The 21,793-nt window shown below is 46.9% G+C and overlaps 1 protein-coding gene across 8 annotated transcripts in view; it reads left to right on the top strand.

Moving 5' to 3' along the window:
* col16a1 (collagen, type XVI, alpha 1) overlaps window positions 1-21,793 on the top strand; it is a 628,911-nt gene that overhangs the window by 331,515 nt on the left and 275,603 nt on the right. For all 8 annotated transcript variants that reach the window (XM_068011105.1, XM_068011107.1, XM_068011111.1 and 5 more), the window contains 5 exons: window positions 1,045-1,167; window positions 4,549-4,602; window positions 4,703-4,744; window positions 12,962-12,997; window positions 19,260-19,313. In XM_068011105.1, coding sequence (XP_067867206.1) covers window positions 1,045-1,167; window positions 4,549-4,602; window positions 4,703-4,744; window positions 12,962-12,997; window positions 19,260-19,313 — 309 coding nt within the window. The remainder of the gene's footprint in view (window positions 1-1,044; window positions 1,168-4,548; window positions 4,603-4,702; window positions 4,745-12,961; window positions 12,998-19,259; window positions 19,314-21,793) is intronic.

The following is a 21,793-nucleotide window of genomic DNA, read 5'->3' as shown; positions in this document are numbered from 1 at the left end:
TTTCACTTCTGCTGGTTTCGGCAAGGTGCATCTAGTCTCAGCAGACAAACCCTGCTGAAACTGGTCCCCCAAAGATGATTTGTTAAAGTCGCCTTCTGAAACAGTTCAGAAGTGGGTCCCTAAATGATCTATACTCCACTTCTACCTCTTCTTTTTCTACATGTTGCTCCATTGTGGTCTTTAGTAGAAGTCAAACTCTATTGACACAATGGCCATGTCAGCTGAAGTGTTCACCCCCTGCCAGGTTAATAATGAGCTGTAGAGAATTATTTATTATTTTTATTTATTCATTATTTAGAGATACAGCACTGAAACAGGCCCTTCGGCCCATCGAGTCTGTGCTGACCAACAACCACCCATTTATACGAACCCTACAGTAATCCCATATTCCCTATCACCTACCTACACTAGGGGCAATTTACAATGGGCAATTTACCTATCACCTGCAAGTCTTTGGATGTGGGAGGAAACCGGAGCACCCGGCGAAAACCCATGCAGACACAGGGAGAACTTGCAAACTCCGCACAGGCAGTACCCAGAATCGAACCCGGGTCCCTGGAGCTGTGAGACTGCGGTGCTAACCACTGCGCCACCCAATTACTAGACACTAATTCAAATCTCACCTCTGCTCTGTTCGAAAGCAGTCATTAATTACCTCTTTCGTTCTTAGAAGGTGGGCATTTCTGGGAAGGCCAATATTTATTGTCCGGGTGTTGAAGGGGTATTAACCCTGGTCCATCCACTTTGCTACTGGTTTCCGCACTCATTAGGCAGCCTCCAAACACCCACCCATCCAGCTTGAGTCAATGCTTGCTATCACTTCCAATTACTGCCTCCTTGCCCTGATAGCATGTCAAATTTCTACCCAAACTTACTTCAACTCTCTCTTTACTGTTACATTCACCCTTCAATAATTCATCTAATTCCTCTCCAATAATCCCACTGTTTTAATGAGCTGCCAAACCCCCTGACTCAAAAGTCCTGATTCTGGCAGGTTTTGTTTGATTAATTCAGTTTGTACTGAGGTCTCGTTGTGTTGTGCAGGGGGATCAGTGTGAAATTTGCCCCACCATTCCGGAAGACTTCAAAGACGTAATAGGACTTCCAGGGAAACCAGGCCCTCAAGGGGACCCCGGACCGCCTGGGACAGGAGAACCTGGAAAACATGTGAGGCCAAGTCACTAAAACCAGACTTTGATGTGTATGTGTACCAGATGGAGTATTGCATTGGAAAAAGAGCTTGGGACAACAAGCTGTATAAGTCACTCACTTGTAAATTACACCAGCGTGTTTGTCTTTCAATATCCAACCTCTCAGTCTCTGACTCTCGCTCTGTCTCTCTCAGTCTCTGGTCTCTCGCTCTCTCGCTCTGTCTCTCTCAGTCTCTGATCTCTCGCTCTATCTCTCTCAGTCTCTGGTCTCGCTTTGTCTCTCTCAGTCTCTGATCTCTCGCTGTATCTCTCTCAGTCTCTGGCCTCGCTCTGTCTCTCTCAGTCTCTGATCTCTCGCGCTGTCTCTTTCTCAATCTCTGATCTCTGGCTCTATTTCCCTCTCTCGGTCTCTGATCTCTCGCTCTGTCTCTCTCTCTCAGTCTCTGATCTCTCGCTCTGTCTCTCTCTCTCTCTCAGTCTCTGATCTCTCGCTCTGTCTCTCTCTCTCTCTTTCTGATTCTTGCTGTCTCTCTCTCAGTCTATGATCTCTTGCTCTGAATCTCTCTCTCTCTCCTGGCCTCTGATCTCTCGTTCTGTCTCTCTCTGTCTCTGATCTCTCGCTCTGTCTCTCTCTCTCTCCTGGCCTCTGATCTCTCGTTCTGTTTCTCTCTCCTGATCTCTGATCTCTCGCTCTGTCTCTCTCAGTCTCTGATCTCTCGCTCTGTCTCTCTCGCTTTGTCTCTGATCTCTCGCTCTGTCTCTGATCTCTCGCTCTGTCTCTCTCTCTCTCTCTCTCTGATTCTTGCTCTGTCTCTCTCTCTTTCTCTTGGCCTCTGATCTCTTGCTCTGTCTCTCTCCTGGTCTCTGATCTGTCGCTCTGTCTCTCTCTCTCTCTCTCCTGGCCTCTGATCTCTCGCTCTGTCTCTCTCTGTCTCTGATCTCTTGCTCTGTCTCTCTCCTGGTCTCTGATCTCTCGCTCTGTCTCTCTCTCTCTCTCCTGGCCTCTGATCTCTCGCTCTGTCTCTTTCTCTCTCTGTCTCTGATCTCTCGCTCTGTCTCTCTCTGTCACTGATCTTTCGCTCTGTTTCTCTCTCCTGGCCTCTGATCTCTTGCTTTGTCTGTCTGTCTGTCGGATCTCTCACTCTGTTTGACCAATTGTTTCTTGCAACTGATGTGTCGCTTCCCATTTGACAAGTTTGTATTGGGTTTGTATTGCCAGGAGGATGTCACAGCTGCTGACCTTGCAGATCAGTTATCGGGGTCGTGGCCTGAGCACACTCCCGGTGTATCACTCGATCACCACCTCAGTACAGTCCAAAAAATGGCGCCAGTGGAGATCTGGGAGCTGGACTTTATTGTAATTGTATGGGTCACAGGATGGTATGTGAAGTGACAAGTGGGGAAGGAGAAGGAGCAAAGACTGAGAGCAAAGGAGGAAATAAAATTATTGTAAAGATTCCTCCCAACAGGCACAGCAATACCAATATGGGGATGGTTAGTGCCCAAAGCTTGCCAAGCCATGCTCAGGAGCTGAGATATGGGCCGGAATTTTACGCTGGACGGACGGGAGCCAGACTCCGACATAAATGTCGGTGCCGAACCCGCTTCTGCCCAGCCTGGGGATCCGTCCCGTATTTTACGGATCCCCAGCCTTTAATTGGCCCGAGGCGGGACTTCCACCCACTTGAGGGAGGAGGTCCTGCCTCAGTGAGCTGCCGGCCAATCAGCGGGCCAGCAGCTCTTAGTCTCAGCAGCGCCACTGGGAGCAGTGGCTGCTGCTGGGACTGCAGCCCAGCCGATGGAGGAGGACGCAATGGAAGTGGGACAGAAGGTAGGTTTGGGCAGCCTCACCAGGGGAATCGGTCATGCCCTGGTGAGGCTAGGGTGGTCGTTTGAGGGGAGGGAGGTGTCTTGGATCCTGGGGTTGGGTTGTGAGGCAGGGCTGGCCGTCAATCGGGCACCCTCTGCCCGATTGCCAGGCAACCCTCCCCGGGGTGCGGAAAGGCTGGCAGCTATAGCTGGGCGGCTTTTCACATCCCCGGCACACCTGCTTGCCACGGGTAAAATAACCGTGGAGGCGGACGAGGACCCTTCAGTGGCCACTTAAGGGTCTTGATTGGCCTCGGGCGGGTGGGCCGCTTATCGCCCCCCGGACCCCTGACGGACCTCCGTAAACTTGGTCGGAGTCGGAATCGGGGCGGTTAGGCCACCCGGAGCCTGCCGCTCAATTTTACGCCGCCCCCATGCCACCACCTTTCCTGGGGAGAGGTGGAAGAGGGATGATGCCACAGAGATACAAAGAACCATGCTCATCTGTCCGCTGTGGCCAGCAGAGAGCCTGACTGGCAAAGAACTGGGGACAGGTCACGACGTACTCTCCTGACTGGAGACAGAGCAAAACCAGGGTACGAAAGCTATGTTTTTGCTGCATGAAAGATACTTCAAAGCTCCCCAAAGCTTCTGTTGCAGTGTCTCACATGGTAAAGAACCCTTATGATCCAGGAATTTCCAAATTGGAGCCCTGGTCTGCGCTGTGTTTGCGGATCTCTCCCAGAGTTGCTGGAATGGTGGTACAATTGGCCTCAGCACTTGGTTGATGAGATGAAGATCATTCTGACTTCCTGCTTCCTGCAGCTACTCGGTAGTGTGTGTGTTTTTTTCATTTATTTGTTCTTGGGATGTGGGCGTCACTGGCTAGGCCAGCATTTATTGCCCATCCTTAATTGCCTTTGAGACGGTGGTGGTGAGCTGCCTTCTTGAACTGCTGCAGTCTATTTGGGGTAGGTATACCCACAGTGCTGTTAGGAAGGGAATTCCAGGATTTTGACCCAGCAACAGTGAAGGAACGGCGATATAGTTCCAAGTCAGGATGGTGTGTGGCTTGGAGGAGAACTTGCAGGTGGTGGTGTTCCCAGGCTTCTGCTGCCCTTGTCCTTCTAGGTGGTAGAGGTCGCGGGTTTGGAAGGTGCTGTCTAAGGAGCCTTGGTGAGTTGCTGCAGTGCATCTTGTAGATGGTACACACTGCTGCCACTGTGCGTCGGTGGCAGAGGGGGTGAATGTTGAAGGTGGTGAATGGGGTGCCAGTCAAGCGGGCTGCTTTGTCCTGGATGGTGTTGAGCTTGAGGCAAGTGGAGAATATTCCATCACACTTCTGACTTGTGTGTGCCTATAAGTGTGTGTGTGTGTGTGTCTCTCTGCCTGGCTCACAGCTGAAAAATGGAGCCTTGGGTGAGCTCTGGGAGGGGAGGGAAAGGGAGGAGACTGCAGAACACTTGGAATTGTCTCCAACAAGCTTTGGTGCCTTCAGGGAAAGAAAGGAGATGATTAAACATAAACAACATATATGTGTGCTAAAAACGCAATGTTTTAATAACTTGTAAATGTTGGATTAATTTAGGGTCAACCCGGACTGCAGGGATTGACGGGGTCTCCTGGTATGAAGGGTGAAAAGGTAAGTGTGAAGTCTCCACACTTGTGCTCAATGGTCCTTTCTGCTCGATGCAGCTTCATGTGATTAGTGTGTTAATGATTGATCCTTTTACCTCTTACAGGGACAGGCAGGACTCCCAGGAAAAGGACTGTCCGGATTGCCAGTGAGTTAATAACTTGCATTTGTTTAGCATTATTAATGTAGTAAAATGTCCCAAAGCACTTCCCAGGAGTGTTTACTAACAAATTTGGCACCAAGCCACATAAGGAGATATTAGAGCGGGTGGCCAACAGCTTGGTCAAAAAGGTAGGTTTAAAGGAGGGTTTTAAAGGAGGGAAGAGAGGTAGAGTGGTCAAGAGGTTTAGGGGAGGTATTCCAGAGCTTAGGGCTAGGCAACTGAAGGCATGGCCACCAATGATGGAGCGATTAAAATCGGGGATGCACTACAGGCCAGAAGAGCCAGCACAGAGTTCTTGATGGGTTGTGGGGCTGGAGGAAATACTGAGATAGGGAGGGGCGAGGCCATGGAGGGGTTTCAGAACAAGGATAAGAATTTTAAAATTGAGGCATTGTCTGATCAGGAGCCAATATAGGTCAGCGAGCATTGGGGTGATAGGGGAACAGGACTTGGTGTGAGTTAAGATACAGCAGCAGAGTTTGGATGTCCTCAAGTTTACGAAGGGTAGAATGTGGGAGACCAGCCAGGAGTGCATTGGAATAGTCAAGTCTAGAGGTAAAAATAAAAAAGCATGAATGAAGATTTCAGCAGCAGTTGAGCTGAGGCAGGGGCAGAAACAGGACATATTACGGAGGAGAATTAGGCGGTCTTGGTGATGAAGAGGATATGGTATCAGAAGGGTTAAATATGACTCTCAGGTTGTGAACAGTCTGGTTCAACCTCCAACAGTTACCAAGGAGAGGGATGGGGTCAGTAGTCGTGGAATGGAGGGACCAAAGCAATGGCTTCAGTCGTCCCAATATTTAGTTGGAGGAAATTTCTGCTCATCCAGTACTGGATGTCAGACAAGCGGCCTTATAATTTAGCAATAGTGGAGGAGTCGAGAGAGGCAGTGATGAGGTAGAGCTGAGTGTTGTCAGTGTACATGTGAAAATGAACATGTTTTCAGATGATGTCACTGAGCAACAGCATCTGGTGAGAAATAGTAGGGGGTCATGGATAGATCCTCGGGGGACACCAGAGGTAACATAGTGGGAGTGGGAAAAAAAGCAATTGAAGGACATTCTCTGGATAGATTGGAATGGAACCAGGTGAGAGCACAACTGGACAATGGAGGAGGATGGTGAGGTCAAGGACTGCAGACAGGTCGAGCAGATGAGGAGGGATAGTTACCATGGTCAGATTCACATAGGATGTCATTTTTAACTTTGAGTAGAGCCGTTTCAGTGTTGTGCTAGGGGCGGAAACCTGATTGGAACAGATCCCTTTGAACCCAGCCCCATTCCCCTTTTCTCCTGCCTATTTCATGATAACTCCCTGCTTTGTATCCTGTTTTATTTTATCTTGGCACTCCATATTCCAGGCACCATTCATTATCCAGTTGGGCCTGGATAGATTTTTGACAAACTACCAGACGGCTGCTAACAGTTTCTTTCAAATACTTCTCTTAATCTCTGACAATTTCCTCCTTTCCTGTTTCCCATCTCAGTTGCTGCAGAAACTGTGGGTGGCTCGGGTATAAAATTAAAACCCAACCCGGGCCCGACCCGACAACAGCCAACCTGAACCCAACCCGAGCCCAAGTCCTTTTATTTTTTTAAATGCACAACCCGACCCGAACCCAACACGTAGTCGGGTTTGGTCGGGTAGCCAGGCCGAGTGCAGAGTCCGGACTGTCATTTCCCACCTTGATGTCCTGAATGTTCGTTTGAAGATTACTTCCCGGAGCAAGGCAGCACTGTCCACATCCAAACCAACCCGACCCGAGCCCGAATGCTGGACCCGGAAGAGAGACACGGCCCGACCCGAACCCGACACATGTCGTTGGGTCTGGTCGGGTTCGGGTCGGGTAGCCACGCTTTACTCCAGTCAGCTATTGGAGAGAGGGCAGGCAGAGGCTGCCAATTCCCATCAGATGTGAGACTGCAAGACCTTGTTTCAGTGTGAGGTTAGTGTGTACCCTTGCACTCTGCTTATCTCTCACTCTTTGCTGTTCTGTCACTTGCTCTCTGTCTCCCTCTCTCGCTCTTGTTCTCTCTGTCTCTCACTGTCTCTCACTATGATGCTCTTTGTGGGTGGAATCTTACCGTTTTTGAAATTTTTCTGCTGTCGGGAACAAATGTGGGTCCCAACCCCAATGGTAAGAAGTAAGGAGTCCAGCTCGATGGAGTACTGCTTTGACAGAGTACTTAATTTGGGAAATTTGGTGAGTGAGTGAGGGAATTTGGCACAGTGAGGGAAGAGGTGCTGTCCTGGTCTTCTACAAAACAAGGAGTGGTCCGTGTGAGGGAGTTGGGGACAGTGAGACCTGAAGTCTAGAGGCATTAATTAGGTGAGCAGGGAGGAGCTCATCTGTATTACAGAGAGACTCAGTGGCAGCAGCAGTAGTGGCAGACCTGGGTGGACACTGAGCACAGCAACCGAGGAGTTAAAGAAGGAGAGAGAAATTCCAGTGAAATCTCCAACAACAAAAGCAGCATCTGCAAAACAACGAGAGTGACGTCCCAACCAGGGATGGTGCCAACTGGTGAGTAGCTGACAAGTGTTTCCAGATAATAGACTAGAAAGTAAAGGCATGGCAAGGAACCTCAGCCCCGGGGAATGCACATCCTGTGCCATGAGGGAAATACTGGACACTTCTCGTGACCTGGACGACCACACTGTGTGTGTTGCCAACTACAGCAACTCAAGTATTTGTTTTCAAACCTTGAGCAGCAGCTGGAGTCACTACAGGACATCGCAAGGCTGAGAGTACTATGAAAAGCACGTTTCTGGAGTTGACCACCAGGCAGGCGGGGATACCATGAGTGCAGCTCGCTCTCCAACAAGTATTCAGTTCTGAATACAGGTGAGAGTGATGGCTCTGCCTGCACTCCTCAGAGAAACCAAGTCCACAACACCATGGGTGGCTCAGCTGCACAGGTGGGGGGTGCGGAACTAAGAAGAGTGGAACAGCAATAGTGGTAGGGAATATGATATTGAGGTCAACGGACAGGCGCTTCTGCAGCCGCAGATGTGACTCCCAGATGGTTATGTTGCCTCCCTGATGCCAGGGTCAAGAATTACACTGAGCGACAACAGGACATTCTGAGGAGGAGGGGGAGCAGCCAGAGGTCGTGGTCCATATCGGCACCAATGGTGTAGGCAGAAAGAGTGCTGTTGGGGAGGGTTTAAACTAGCTTGGCAGGGGGATGGGAACCTAAGATACAGATTTGGAAAGAAAAAAGAAAGACTTGCATTTATATAACGCCTTTCACGACCACCAGACTCAAAGCTTGACAACCCATGAAGTATTTTTTGAAGTGTAGTCACTGTTGTAATTCAGGAATGGAGAGAAGAAAAGTTGGAAATGGAAGGCAGAAAATTAGTAAACATCTTTGGAAGGCAGACGAAACGAAGGCTAGAAAATAGACACTAAGGGACTTTAGCAGTGCAGTATGGTATATACTTCAATGCAAGAAGTCTAAGGAAGAAGGCAGATGAGCTGAGAGCATAGATTGACACATGGGAGTATAATATTATAACTATTACTGAGACATGACTGAAAGAAGGGCAGCAATGGCAGCTCAGCAAGATAAAAAAGGACAGAGGTGTCACAATATTGATTAAAGGAACAATTATAGCGGCGAGGAGGGATTTTATGGTAGAAGATTCATTAAATTAGGCTGTATGGATTGAACTGAAATCCAAAAAGGGGCACTCACACTACTGGGAGTGTTCTATAGACCCCCAAACAGAGCGAGATAGAGGTTGGAATAGAGGTGCTCCCAGTGGTCCTGTTGGGACTGAGGAGCTCCCAGCTCTCTGGCTGGCAGCTCTTGGAGGCAGGACCAAGGCTTATTAAGGGCCTAGGCAACGTCAAATTGCTGTGTGACTTCCAGGCCTGGCGGAGGAGGGCTGTCCTCCGACTTTTCAGCTGATGGGCTGGACCATCCCCTCAACGTAAAATTCTGGACAGAAGAGCAAATATGCAGGCAAATCTCTGAGAAGTTGCAAATACAATAGGGCAGTAATAGTGGGGGATTTCAACTACTCTAATATTAACTGGGATCGAATTAGTGTGAAAGGCTCAGAGGGAGCAGAATTCTTAAAATGCATTCAGGAGAAATCTTTGGCCAATACATTGCAAGCCCAACAAGAGAGGGGGCGGTTCTGGACTTAGTTATAGGGAATGAAGCTGGACAGGTGGAAGGGGTATCAGTTGGGGAGCACTTTGGTGTAAGTGGTCATAATTAGATTTAGGGCAGTTATGGAAAAGGACAAAGATAGACCAGGAAAAAAAACTCTCAACTGGGGAAAAGCTCATTTTACTAAGCTGAGATGTGATTTAGCTAAAGTGAATTGGAAACAGCTACTTGAAGGTAAATCAGTGTCAGATCAGAGGGAGGCATTTACGGGAGAGATACTGAGGGTTCAGAGCAAGTATGTTCCTTCAAAGAAAAAGTGTGGGACTAACAAATCCAGAGCTCCCTGGATATCAAGGGGCTTAAAGGAGAGGATAAATAAACAAAAGGGAAGCTGATGACAGATTCTGAGGGCTCAATACTGCAGAAAACCTAGAAGAGTATAATAAGTGTAGGGATTAAATTAAAAAGGAAATTAGGAAAGCAAAGAGAGGGCATGAAAAACATAGGCAAGTAAAATCAAGGAAAACCCAAAGATTTTTTTATCAATACATAAAGAGCAAGAGGATAACTAAAGAAAGAGTAGGGCCTAGTAGGGACCATCAGGGCAACCTATGTGTGGAGGTGGAAGATGTGGGTATGGTTCTTAATAAATATTTTGTGTCTGTTTTCACAAAAGAGAGGGACGATGAAGACATTGCAATTGGGGAGGAGGAGTGTGAAATATTAGATGAAATTAACATAGTGAGAGAGGAATTATTAAGGAGTTTAACATCTTTGAAAGTCGATAAATCTCAAGCTCTGGATGAAATGTATCCTAGGCTGTTAAGGGAATCAAGAGAAGAAATAGCACAGGCTTTGACCATCATCTTCCAATCACCAGTTCCGATGAAGGGTCACTGACCCGAAACGTTAACTCTGCTTCTCTTTCCACAGATGCTGCCAGACCTGCTGAGTGATTCCAGCATTTCTTGTTTTTATCTTCCAATCTTCTCTGGCTACAGGCATGGTGCCAGAGGACTGGAGTGCAGCTAATGTTGTACCATTGTTTAAAAAGGGAGAAGGGGATAGATCGAGTAGCTACAGGCTAGTCAGCCTAACCTCAATGGTAGGAAAAGTATTGGAAGAAATTCTGAAGAACAGGATAAATCTTCATTTAGAAAGACATGGATTAATCAAAGACAGGCAGCATGGATTTGTTAAGGGAAGGTGGTGTCTAACTAACATGATTGAATTTTTTAAGGGTGTAACAAGGAGGGTGGAGCATTTGATGTTGTTTATATGTATTTTAGCAAGACTTTTGATAAGGTCCCACATTGGCAGGTCACGAAGGTAAAAGCCCATGGAATCCAAGGCAAAGTGACAAGTTGGATCCAAAATTGGCTCAGAGGCAGGAAGCAAAGGGGAATGGTCGATGGGTGTTTTTGTGACTGGAAGGCTGTTTCCAAAGGGATTCCACAGGGCTCAGTACTAGGTCCCTTGCTTTTTGTAATATACATCAAAGATTTGGACTTGAATGTAGGGGGTATGATTAAGAAATTTGCCGACGATATAAAAATTGGCCATGTGGTTGATAATGAAGAAGAAAGCTATAGACTGCAGAAAGATATCAGTGGACTAGTCAGTTGGGCAGAACAGTGGTAAATGGAGTTCAATCCGGAGAAGTGTGAGGTAATTCATTTCGGGAAGACTAATAAGGCAAGGGAATACACAATAAATGGTAGAATACTGGGAAATATAGAAGAACAGAGAGACCTTGGAGTTCATGTCCACAGATCCCTGAAGGTATAGAACAGGTAGAGAAAGTGGTTAAGAAGGCATATGGGATATTTACCTTTAATAGCTGAGGCATAGAATATTATGTTGTACTATTCTGTGATTATTCTATGATAAGAGCTGGGAGGTTATGCTGGAACTGTATAAATCACTAGTTAGGTCCACAGCTTGAATACTGTGTGAAGTTCTGGTCACTGCACTATAGGAATGATGTGATTTTACTAGAGAGGGTACAGAGGAGATTTATGAGAATATTACCTGGACTGGAGAATTTTAGTTATGAGGTAAGATTGGATAGGCTGGGGTTGCTTTCTTTGGAACAGGGGAGGCTGAGGGGAGACCTAATTGAAGTGTATAAAATTATGAGGGGTCTAGATATAGTGGATAGAAAAGCCCTATTCCCCTTGGTTGAGGGGTCCATAACCAGGGGCGTAGATTTAGGGTAAGAGGTAGAAGGTTTAGAGGGGATTCAAGGGGAATTTCTTTCCCCCAGAGGGTGGTGGGTTTCTGGAACTCACTGCCTGAAAGGATGGTAGAGGCAGAAACCCTGATAACATTGAAAAAGTATTTCGATCTGTACCTGAAGTATCGTATTCTACAAGGCTACAGACCAGGAGCTGGAAAGTGGAATTAAGCTGGATGTCACCTCATTGGCCAGCGTGGACATAATGGGCCGAATGGCCTCCTTTCATGCTGGAAATTTCTATCATCCTTTTTATGATTCTATGGTGTCGGCTGACCACATGGCCTTACAATCTTACAGGAAGCGGCCAATTAAGATGCCGGCTCCGCATTCGCCGTCCAATTAAGAATGATGGGCAGGTTCCCAGGGAGGGAGGCCCAATCAGAGGGTGCAAAGCTGTGGACGGCTGGCAGCCCCACCGGGACAGGTGGGCAATGCTGAAACCTGTAGGGGACCTCAAGGGCACCTCAAACTGGGGGCGCTCTCTGAAGCCTTATGAAAATATAAGACTCATTCAGCGCCATAGCTAACAGGCCATCAGTGTGAAAGCGGATCTGCTACACAGGTTGGTTTGTGGCCGTGGCTCTGGTCATCTCATCCCAGAGGCTCTGTGCTGGGATGATTACGAGGAAGTGCCGATGGCTCTGCGACCTGCTGCCAGAGGCTGCCTCCTTTCACTTGCCATATCCAGCCTGAGCGGAGGGGGCACATCTGTCATCACAAAGATCCTGGTAAACTTCCCCAAGTTGCTCCCTTAAAGGGCCTAATTGGCTACCCACACTGCTGGGAGGGGAGCTGCCGCATTAACCCTGTCTCCGGCAAGATCGCTCAGAGGCGATCAGGGAACCGAACCAATGTGCTAATTTCCAAGTTTTTCCTGGTCCCACCTCCAAGTCCACCTCCGCGGTTCTGGGAAGATTCCATCCTGCGTGTCTTTCTCTCTCAAGACAGGACTTTTCCTGCGGGCTTCAGGACTCCGATTTCAGGGTCAAATGAGGGTCAGAACCCTGCACTGTGTGGGGAAGTCACCCGACAGTGATTTTCCCCAAATTGGCCAATTAGTGGCCAGAGGGCAGGCTCATTGTCCATTTAAGGGTGGTAGGTGGGCTGTTGAAACTGGAGGGCCAATAGGAGGCCCTCCAGCACGGAAGAAGCTACAGGCAGCCTTTTCATGTGAGAGAGGGCGAGGGGGCACCTGAAGATGGAAGCACCCTCGCTCCAACTTTCTAAAGTTTTAAATAAAAAATAGGCTGAGCAGCTGGGCGACAATTGTGGAGGAACCCCTTCACGGGGTGGCACTGCTGAGGCCAGGCAGGCAGGTTAGAGGGTTCAAAGCCTGCCTGGAGCCTTGCCCCCTCACCCACCCCCACTCCTCCTGATCTGCTGCCAGGAGGCTCCAGGCATCTGATCTCTGCTCCAACATCTCCTTAATTGGCCTTTAATTATCATTAAGTGGCTACTGACCGCTTGCTAGGAAAATGGCCCAGGGGTGGGACGGAACCAGCAAACTGGCACGCCAGCTGGCAGCGTAAATTGTCACGCCCACCCGCCTGCCTCTGTGCAATCCCCATTGGGGGCTAGAAATCCTCCCCTTTATTTCTTTTTTTCTTTCCCCCTAGCTTTCTGTCTGTGTCTCTGTCTCTTTCTCTGTCCTGTTCTGTCCCTCTCTCTCTACCACCCCCACGACCCTCCGCTCCCTCCCTCTGTGTGTCTGTCACTCAGAGACAGCACTTGGTCAGATTTTGCGAATTTGTAACAGTTTTGTATGGAGATAATCCCACCGGTTCAGTGCAAATACACATTTTGTAAATATTTAAGTTTAATCTTATTTATTTTTAGGGAAAGGATGGCATGATGGGAAAACCAGGAAACCCGGTGAGTAAATCCTTGGAATGTTTCAACATTTGCTGGAACTAGATTATATTCTGATGCTCACAGGCAAGCGAGTGACTGTTGACTCGAGCTTTTTACCTTTTGGCATTGAAGAATGGTGTCTCACCTGTGCCAGTGAAGCTGCAGTCTGTTGTCAGCCCAGGAACCTAGGGCCAGATCTTGTGCTCATTTGGAAGGTGGGTCTCTTGGCGGGAGGGGCCGGAGAATCAGAGCAGAATTGCCCGCCACAGAACCTGATGCCAGAATTCCCGGTTCCGATCTTCCAGGCGGCGGGATAGGCCGATGACGACGTTGCCACACAGAGGCCAATTGAGGCAGGGGCCGGGCCTCTGCTGCACGGGCAGGACACTTTGTAAAACGAGGTGCCCTCCCTATAGCCTTGGGGGGGATCTCTGCTTCGTGGGTAATTTGTGGCCCACAGTGAAACCCCCCCACCCCTCCCTCAGTCTGGAAGGCCCCAAAGACCCCACCTCACCGACCTGACCTCAGGTAGGTCTGGGCTTCCAGCACTGGATCTGTGTCTGAGGCCTCTGTAGTACTGGCAGTGACCACCTCTTCCTGTAGCGCTGCTGAGCTGCCAGCCCTGTGATTGGCCAGCAGCTGTTGGAGGCGGGATCCCTGTCTCTATAAAGTTTTTAGCTCCAAAAGACCAGAGGATCACTCCGGGGGGCTGCAAAATTCTGAGGTGGGAATCCCCCTGCCTTTTTGGCCTGGTGCCGGGAGCCCTGCCTCCTGCACAAAATCCAGCCCCAGAGTGTCAGACTGTATTCGTGAGCCTGTGTATGGAGTGCTGAATCTTCCAGTATCAGTGTGGGTAAGCAGCTATCACCCAGCTCCAGACACAATGCAGCCACTGCCTGGAACATGGACTGCACAACAGCTTGGAAAGTGGTCAGCTTGTATCTGGTAAATGTTGGTGGTTCCCCTGCGTTTCGGTACTTGGGTCACCATTGTCATTGGCAGATGTTCGACCAGAGCCAGCACAGTGTCAACATCACAAGGAAACTGTTTCCAATGGCAGGAGTGTCATTAACCAGAGGACACAGATTTAAGGTAATAGGCAAAAGAACCAGAGGGGAGATGAGAATTTTTTTATGCAGCAAGTTGTTGTGATCTGGAATGTTCCGCCTGACAGGGTAGTGAAAGCACATTGAATAATAACTTTCAGAAGGGAATTGGATAAATACTTAAAATGAAATATTTGCAGGGCAATGGGGAAAGAGCAGGGGAGTGGGACCAATTGGATAGGTCTTTCAAAGACCTGGCACAGGCAAGATGGGCCGAATGGCAGTAAGATTCTAAGATTAGTTTTGAATTTACCTCTGTTGACCATGCGATGCTCATGAACCTCTGCAGAGCCATCGGAGACTGATCCAGAGGTCGGTGGGGGCAGGGTTCGGAGGCTGGTGGACAAATTCGAAGGGCTACTGCCCTAAGGTGCAGTGAGGGGGTGAATTACAGCTAACGTGTGGTGCTCTGCCTCCCACCCATGCCTGCTTTAAGCATGGCCTGACTGCTGAGAGCACAGGTCGTAGACAACACCCTCAGCTCTTTAGGCAATGAGTTCACTCATCCGTAGCCAGCAGAGAGGTGACCCTAAGAAGCCATTGTACAGTCATCTCCAGGAGCAGAGAGACTGAGCTGGCCCAGTTCTTCACAGAGGATCGTAGGAATAGGAGGAGGCCATTCAGCCCCTCAAGCCTGTTCCAACTTTCTGTTAGATAATGGTAGATCGATATTTAACTTAATTTATCTGGCTTGGTTTTGTAACCCCTATTACTCTTACCTAATCGATCTCAGTTTTGAAAGTTTCAACTAATGCCCAGCCTTGGGGAAAGAGTTCCAGATTTCCAGTAGTGTGTGTTAAGAAGTACTTCCTGACATTATCCTTGAATGGCTTAGCTCTAATTTTAAGGTTATGCCCCTAGTTCTAGACTCCCCTCACCAGAGGTGATAGTTCCTTTCTATCTACTCTATCAATTCCTTTAATCATCTTAAACACCTCAATTAGAACACCCCTTAATCTAAATTTGAGGGAGTACAAGTCTAGTCTAGGCAACCAGTCCTCATAATTTAACCCTTTTGGCCCCAGTATCATTCTGGTGAAGCTGTACAGCTCCTCCTCGTGCTCTTTCTGCCAGGCTCTAGAGACTGAAATGTTTCAGGTGAGCTCCTGGTGCCAGCTTTGATGCAACATACAAGCCTGCACTTGGCTCCTCTGCAGGGGGTTGGAGAGCAGAGAGCCAGGGAGAGGCAGCGTGCATTGTGCTGAGGTTTGGGTGTGTTGTGTGCAGTGGGATTAGGGAAGAACTGTCAGGCTGGGTCATTTAGAACCATCTTCGTAGATAGGACTAGCTGTGGATATCAGAGTGAGTTCAGTTCTGAGATGAGTGCAGAAATGGTCCTCCAGGCCCATCTCCTTTCACTGATTAATCTGTTCAAAGTGGGAGAGGTGACCATTAACCTCCCCCGCCTCCCCTCCTCTCGTAATTCTCAATCCACCCTGAGATCTCACCTCCATCCCTGAAATCACTCCATCGCCCCTGAAACCCCTTCCCAACCTGAGGGTGTTTGCCAATGGCATGAAACTCAGAAATGTAGTTTACAGTGAGGAGGATAGTAACAGAATTCAGGAGGACACAGGGAGACTGTGAAATGGACAGATACATGGCAGATGAAATTTAACACAGAAAAGTGAGAAGTAACATATTTTGAAAGGAAGAATGAGAGGCAATATAAGCTAAATGATACAATTATAAAGAGGGTGCAGGAACAGAGAGACCTGGGGTATATGTACACAAATCTTTAAAGGTGATAGGACAAGTCGAGAAGGCTGTTCAAAGGCATACAGGATCTTGGCTTTATAAATAGAGATAGAGTACGAAAACCAGGAAGTAATGCGAAACTCTTATAAAACACTGGTTAAGTCCCTGCTGGAGTATTGTGTTCAATTCTTGGCACCAGACTTTAGGATGGATGTCAAGGCCTTAGAGATGGTGCTGATTTACTAGAATGGTACCATTGATGAGAGACGTCAGTTATGTGGCAAGACTGGAGAAGCTGGGGTTGTTCTCCTTAGAGCAGAAAAGGTTAAGGGAGATTTAATCGAGGTGTTCAACATTGTGAAGGATTTGGTAGAGTAAATAAGGAGAAACTGTTTCCAGTGGCAGAAAGGTCAGTAACCAAAGGATACAGATTTAAAATAATTGGTGAAAGAACCAGCAGGGAGATAAGGAGACTTAATTTTAGACAGTGAGTTATTGTGATCAGGAATGCATTGCCTGAAAGGGTGGCGCAAACAGATTCAATAGTAACATTGAAAAGGGAATTGATTTAGTAGTTGAAGGGGGAAAATTTACAGGGCTATGGGGAAAGAGCAGGGGAGTGGGATGAATTGAATAGCTCTTTCAAAGGGCCAGCATAGGCACAGTGGGCCAAGTGGCATCTTTGGATTCAACAGTTAGGGGGAGTGGTAGCATCCTTTGTAAGTGGGGTTGAGAATCCCACATGGTATGTTGCCTACCTGGTGCCAAAGTGAGGAACATCTCGAATCAGCTTGAAAAGATATCGCAGAGAGAGAGGGAGCATCCAGTGGTGTGATCCATGCTGGGACCAACAACATAGGGAAGAGTAGGCAAGAGGTCCTGTTTGGAAAGTACCGGGAACTAGGAGCTAGATTAAAGAACAGGACCTCAAGAGTTATAATCTTCGGATTATTACCCAAGCAGGGTGCAATTTGGTATTAAGGATAAACAGATTAGTTTAGTTTAGTTTAGTTTAGTTTAGAAATACAGCACTGAAACAGGCCCTTCGGCCCACCGAGTCTGTGCCGACCATCAACCACCCATTTATACTAATCCTACACTAATCCCATATTCCTACCAATCATCCCCACCTGTCCCTATATTTCCCTACCACCTACCTATACTCGTGGCAATTTATAATGGCCAATTTACCTACCAACCTGCAAGTCTTTTGGCTTGTGGGAGGAAACCGGAGCACCCGGAGAAAACCCACGCAGACACAGGGAGAACTTGCAAACTCCACACAGGCAGTACCCAGAATTGAACCCGGGTCGCTGGAGCTGTGAGGCTGCAGTGCTAACCACTGTGCCACTGTGCCGCCCCTTTGAGAGGTGAACAAATGGCTGAAGGACTGGTTTGGGAATGAGGGGTTCCATTTCATGAGACATTGGTACCAGTATTGGGACCAGAAGGAACTGTGCATTGGGACGGGCTCCACCAGAACCAGGCTGGGACCATGGTCCCAATGGAAGGGATGAAAAGAGTGGTCACAAAGACTTTAAAGTAGTAAATTAAGTTTGAAAACAAACAAAAGGGAAGAAAGTAGAGTAACAGTCAAATTGTGCTTTAGGCACCATGCGTACAGGGAATACTAAAAGATGTTTAGTGATTAAACCAAGAGAGAGAAATAAGAAACATGTGAGTCTAGAACTAGAACAGGACAGATTATCAGGAGTGGCCCAAATAAGGATTCTTTATGCAAACACATGGAGTATAAGAAACAAATTGAATAAATTGGAGGCACAAATTCAACTTGGAGGGTACAACTTGGTAGTCATTACTGAGACATGGTTGCAAGATACGCTGGACTGGGAAGTAAATCTACCAAGTTATAAGGTCTACAGGAAAGATAGGGAAAATAGTAGAAGGGGAGAGTAGTCTTAGTGATTAAAGATAAAATCACTTCACTGATGAGAGGGGATATAAGAAAAGATAAACTGTAATGGAGACTTTATGGATAGTATTAAAAAATAGTGAAGGATTTAAGACTGTAGCGGGAGTTCTGTATACGCCCCCTGGTAACAGCTGTGAAGTGGCAGATTGTATAAATACAGAGATTTGACAAACATGTAGCAAAGGCAGAGTGGTTTTAAAATGGGGGATTTAACTTTACAAGGGGGTAGAAGTCATGCTTCAGCTATAAAAAGCCCTGGTTAGACCAGACCTGGAGTTACTGTAAACAGCTCTGGGCATCACACCCTAGGAAGAATATCTTGGTCTTGGAGGGAGTGCAGAGTAGATTTACCAGAATAACTGGACTCCAAGGGTTACATTATGGGGAGAGATTACACAAAAAAGGGCTGTATTCCATGGAATTTAGAAGATTAAGGGGTGATTTGATCAAAGTTTTCAAGACATTAAAGGGAGCAGAAAAGGGTAGATAGAGAGATAATATTTCTGCTGATTGGTGAGTCTAGGACAGATGGTATAATCTAAAAATTAGAGCCAGACCTTTTAGGAGTGAAATTAGGAAACACTTCTACATACAAAGGGTGGTAGAAGTTGGAACTCTTCTGCCCAAATGATAATTGATAGTTTTAAAATCTGAGATTGATAGATTTTTGTGAATCAAATGTATTAAGATTATGGGGCAAGGGTGGGTATATGGAGTTTGGTTGCAGATCAATCATGATCTCATTGAATGGCGAAATGGGCTTGAGGGGCTAAATGGCCAATTCCTCTTACGTTCTGTGCTGTATTGCAAAGGTATTGCAAAGGAAAAGCAAGACTGCAATACCAAAGAGCCGCCAGCAGGTGAGGATGCTGTGCTTTGGAAAGCTTTGCCCTTCAGGACAGAAGCTTTGAACATTTTTTTCACAATGTTCCCTGGGCTGCCACAAAGGTTGCCAACTCTGGTTGGACATAGTCATGGAGGATTCATCCCGTAACCTCCTGTGTCCAACTGGCCAGCCCAGTCAAACAGCTTTTTCCCAACTCTAATATTTTTATATCTAAAAAAATTAAAGTGATGCTTCAATGATTTTTGTCCGAGGTGTTACATGCAGCAGAGTCCTGAAGATTAATTTTCACTTCCTGGAGGGTTGGCAACCCAACTCGCAATTCAACAAACTAGTTGTTGCTGAAGTCGTTCCAATCTACCTGTCCTGGGAGTGTTTGATGGGACATGTGGAGGGAGCTTTACTCTGTATCTAACCCTGTGCTGTACCTGTCCTGGAAGTGTGTGATGCTGACACCAGGCACAAATTAATGAACTGAAGGTGTTGATGGGCTGTTAATGAAGCAGACCAGGGTGACGAGCCAGGATTAACCCATGCCTGCACCATCCACAGTCCAGAAACTTCCACTATTCACCCTGATGTCAGTAAAACAGGCACTGGAGCCGTCGTTGTACAATAACTTCCCTTCCACCTCGAGGACAGCTCAGCAGCCAGACCCTGTCCTTTGTACCGACTCTTTCTAATATATGTGCTTCTCTGCAGGGTGCAGCAGGAATCCCTGGGACACCAGGAGCTGGAGGACCAAAGGGCAGCAAAGTAAGTATCTACCATTCATTGCACCTTTTATAAAGAATTCCCATTCCTCACCCCCAGTCTCACATTTAGTTTGGCATTTCTGACCATGAAAATAAGTAATTACTTCCTCATCACTGGTCAAAGACCCCCAGAACCGGACCCACTCCCATCCCCCAGTCAGATTGGAACCCTCTCCCCAGTCAGAGTGGGAACCCCAGGTCAGGGCAGGACTTCCAGTGCAGACACCCTGCACACAGTTAATGGAGGATGTGAACACCATCCCAGATGGTGGAAATGGAATAGTTTAAATAGCCAGGGCTAACAGCTGGCGCTTTCACTGGTGCAAAGGAGGTACCCGTGGGACTACAAGAAGTGATTTATGACTTTAACCCCTTGTAGGGACTAAACCAAATCAGGAGTACATCCCCACGAATCTCCTTTAATCAAGTTCAAACCAGAAAAATTCTCAGACACTTATTTGGGTCCAAAGAATTGTACTAGCTTTCCCTCAAAGAAAGAAAACCAATAGAGAATTTTACCATCGTTCGGATAGCCTATTTCTAATATTTTTATGACTAAGTCATAAATATCCCAGATATTATAAGAGTCTGGGAAACTCTCTTCAATATGTATCTCTCATCTTAAAGAGACACAGAGAAGGGGGTTCTTGTGGTTGTATACAGAATACTACATGAGACAATTTATAAACTTTTATATATTTATTAAAGAATTTAACATGCAATAAACTTCTTAAGTGGATAAGTAGATCACAATATCAAACATTATTGAGATATGTATCACATATTCTTACTTCTAACATAGAATCCAAAAGTTTAACCTTGCTAATGTTACAGCAAAATTATCTTAGAATATCCAGAATATCCATCAAAATTTAAAGTAAACTTGTACCTTAAATCCCAGAATAAGGCCTGGGATGAGAAGTGTTGTTCGAGGATTCAACACCCCTAAGTGTTTGCTGCAGAACCTTGTATTTTTATGCTATTTCTAAGGTGTCATATGACTTTTGCATTAAATGTGTTCCCTTTTAAAATCTATATCTTTAATTTAATGTTTTACTGGAATTTGAAGTTTGTGAGCTTTTATCTGGTCAAAATATTCATAATTGTGTTTACCTGACCTCTCTTGTTCCTGTGAGTACATTCCATTTATTGTTAATTACCCTTTCCACGGTCCCCACAGCAACCTCCGGAGCCGACCTGTCTGAACAACAACCCCATAAACCAATTAAGTTTTATTGCTACCTCTTACTGAAGTCACACAGGATATTTCAATGTATGTGTTTATCTCCCAAGTCTGTGGTAACAGCAATTCTATTCTAACAGAGACCCCCTGGTAACAGAGATTCTATTCTAACAGACACCTTGAAATGTTTAACTCTTCCATCTTAAATGGAAACTTCAGTGAGCTCTGAAAGCTAACCATTTATTCAATCTTTAACTCTAAAGGCATAATACGCTAACTATTTCCAAATTCTACTTAATCAAGCCTATTATACCGATATTCCTTCACATACCCAGAAGAGGATCAGCATGTCACGATCCTGCCCCCTTAAGCCAGGAAGGGCTGAGAGCCAGTCCCACAAACTACTGACTTTCCCAAAAGGAAACAAATGCCTCAGTTTTGAGCTAATCTATCCCACCCTGGGATCTGGTCCTTTGATGGGGCCTTTGCAAGGCCTGTTGTTGAAACACACCTGGCTTCTGCTGGGCTATTGCAGGCAAATGCAGGCTTGAGAATACCCCTTGTTATCCCTCCAAAGCTGCACTCTGGAGTTCCTGTGGCAATAAAAACTTTCTCACTAGACGTAGCCAGAGCATCTCCAGCCCTGGCTTCTCTTCCCAACCCCACACTGCCACCTCTAAGCTCCTGCAAGGACCTATCCCAGACTCCCTCCTTTTCCTCATCTACATGCTAACCCTCAGCAACGTCATTCTGAAATATGGGACCAACCTCTTACATAAATCCCAATGGCCTACAGTTCTACATCAGCATCACCTCTCTTGACCTCTCCACTGTCTCTGTGTTCTCAGACTGCTTGTCCAACATCCAGTTTGAGACGAGCTGCAATTTCCTCCAATTAAGCATTGAAAAGACCAAAGTCATCATCCTAGACTCCCTTCACAAACTCTATACCCTCACCACTGATTCCATTCGTCTCTTTCAGGCTGACCCAGACAGTTCGCAACCTCTGTATCCTATTTGACCCCAAGTTCAACTTCCGACCCCATACCCTTTCCATCGCAAAGCCTATTTCTACTTGTGTAATATCATGTGTCTCTGCCCCTGCTTCAGCTCATCTTCTGCTGAGACTCTCATTCAAGCTCTTGTTAACATTAAAACTTGACTGTTCCAATGTTCCCGTGGCCAGCCTCCCAACTTGCACCTTCCAAAAACTTTAGCTGATCCAAAACTCTGCTGCTCATATCCTGACTTGCACAACGTCCAGCTCATCTGTCACTCCTGAGCTCACTGACCTACGT

Source organism: Heterodontus francisci, chromosome 31 (assembly GCF_036365525.1).
Source record: "Heterodontus francisci isolate sHetFra1 chromosome 31, sHetFra1.hap1, whole genome shotgun sequence".
Taxonomy (NCBI): domain Eukaryota; kingdom Metazoa; phylum Chordata; class Chondrichthyes; order Heterodontiformes; family Heterodontidae; genus Heterodontus; species Heterodontus francisci.
Note: the sequence above shows the minus strand (reverse complement) of the source record. Positions and strands in the feature narration are given on the sequence as shown.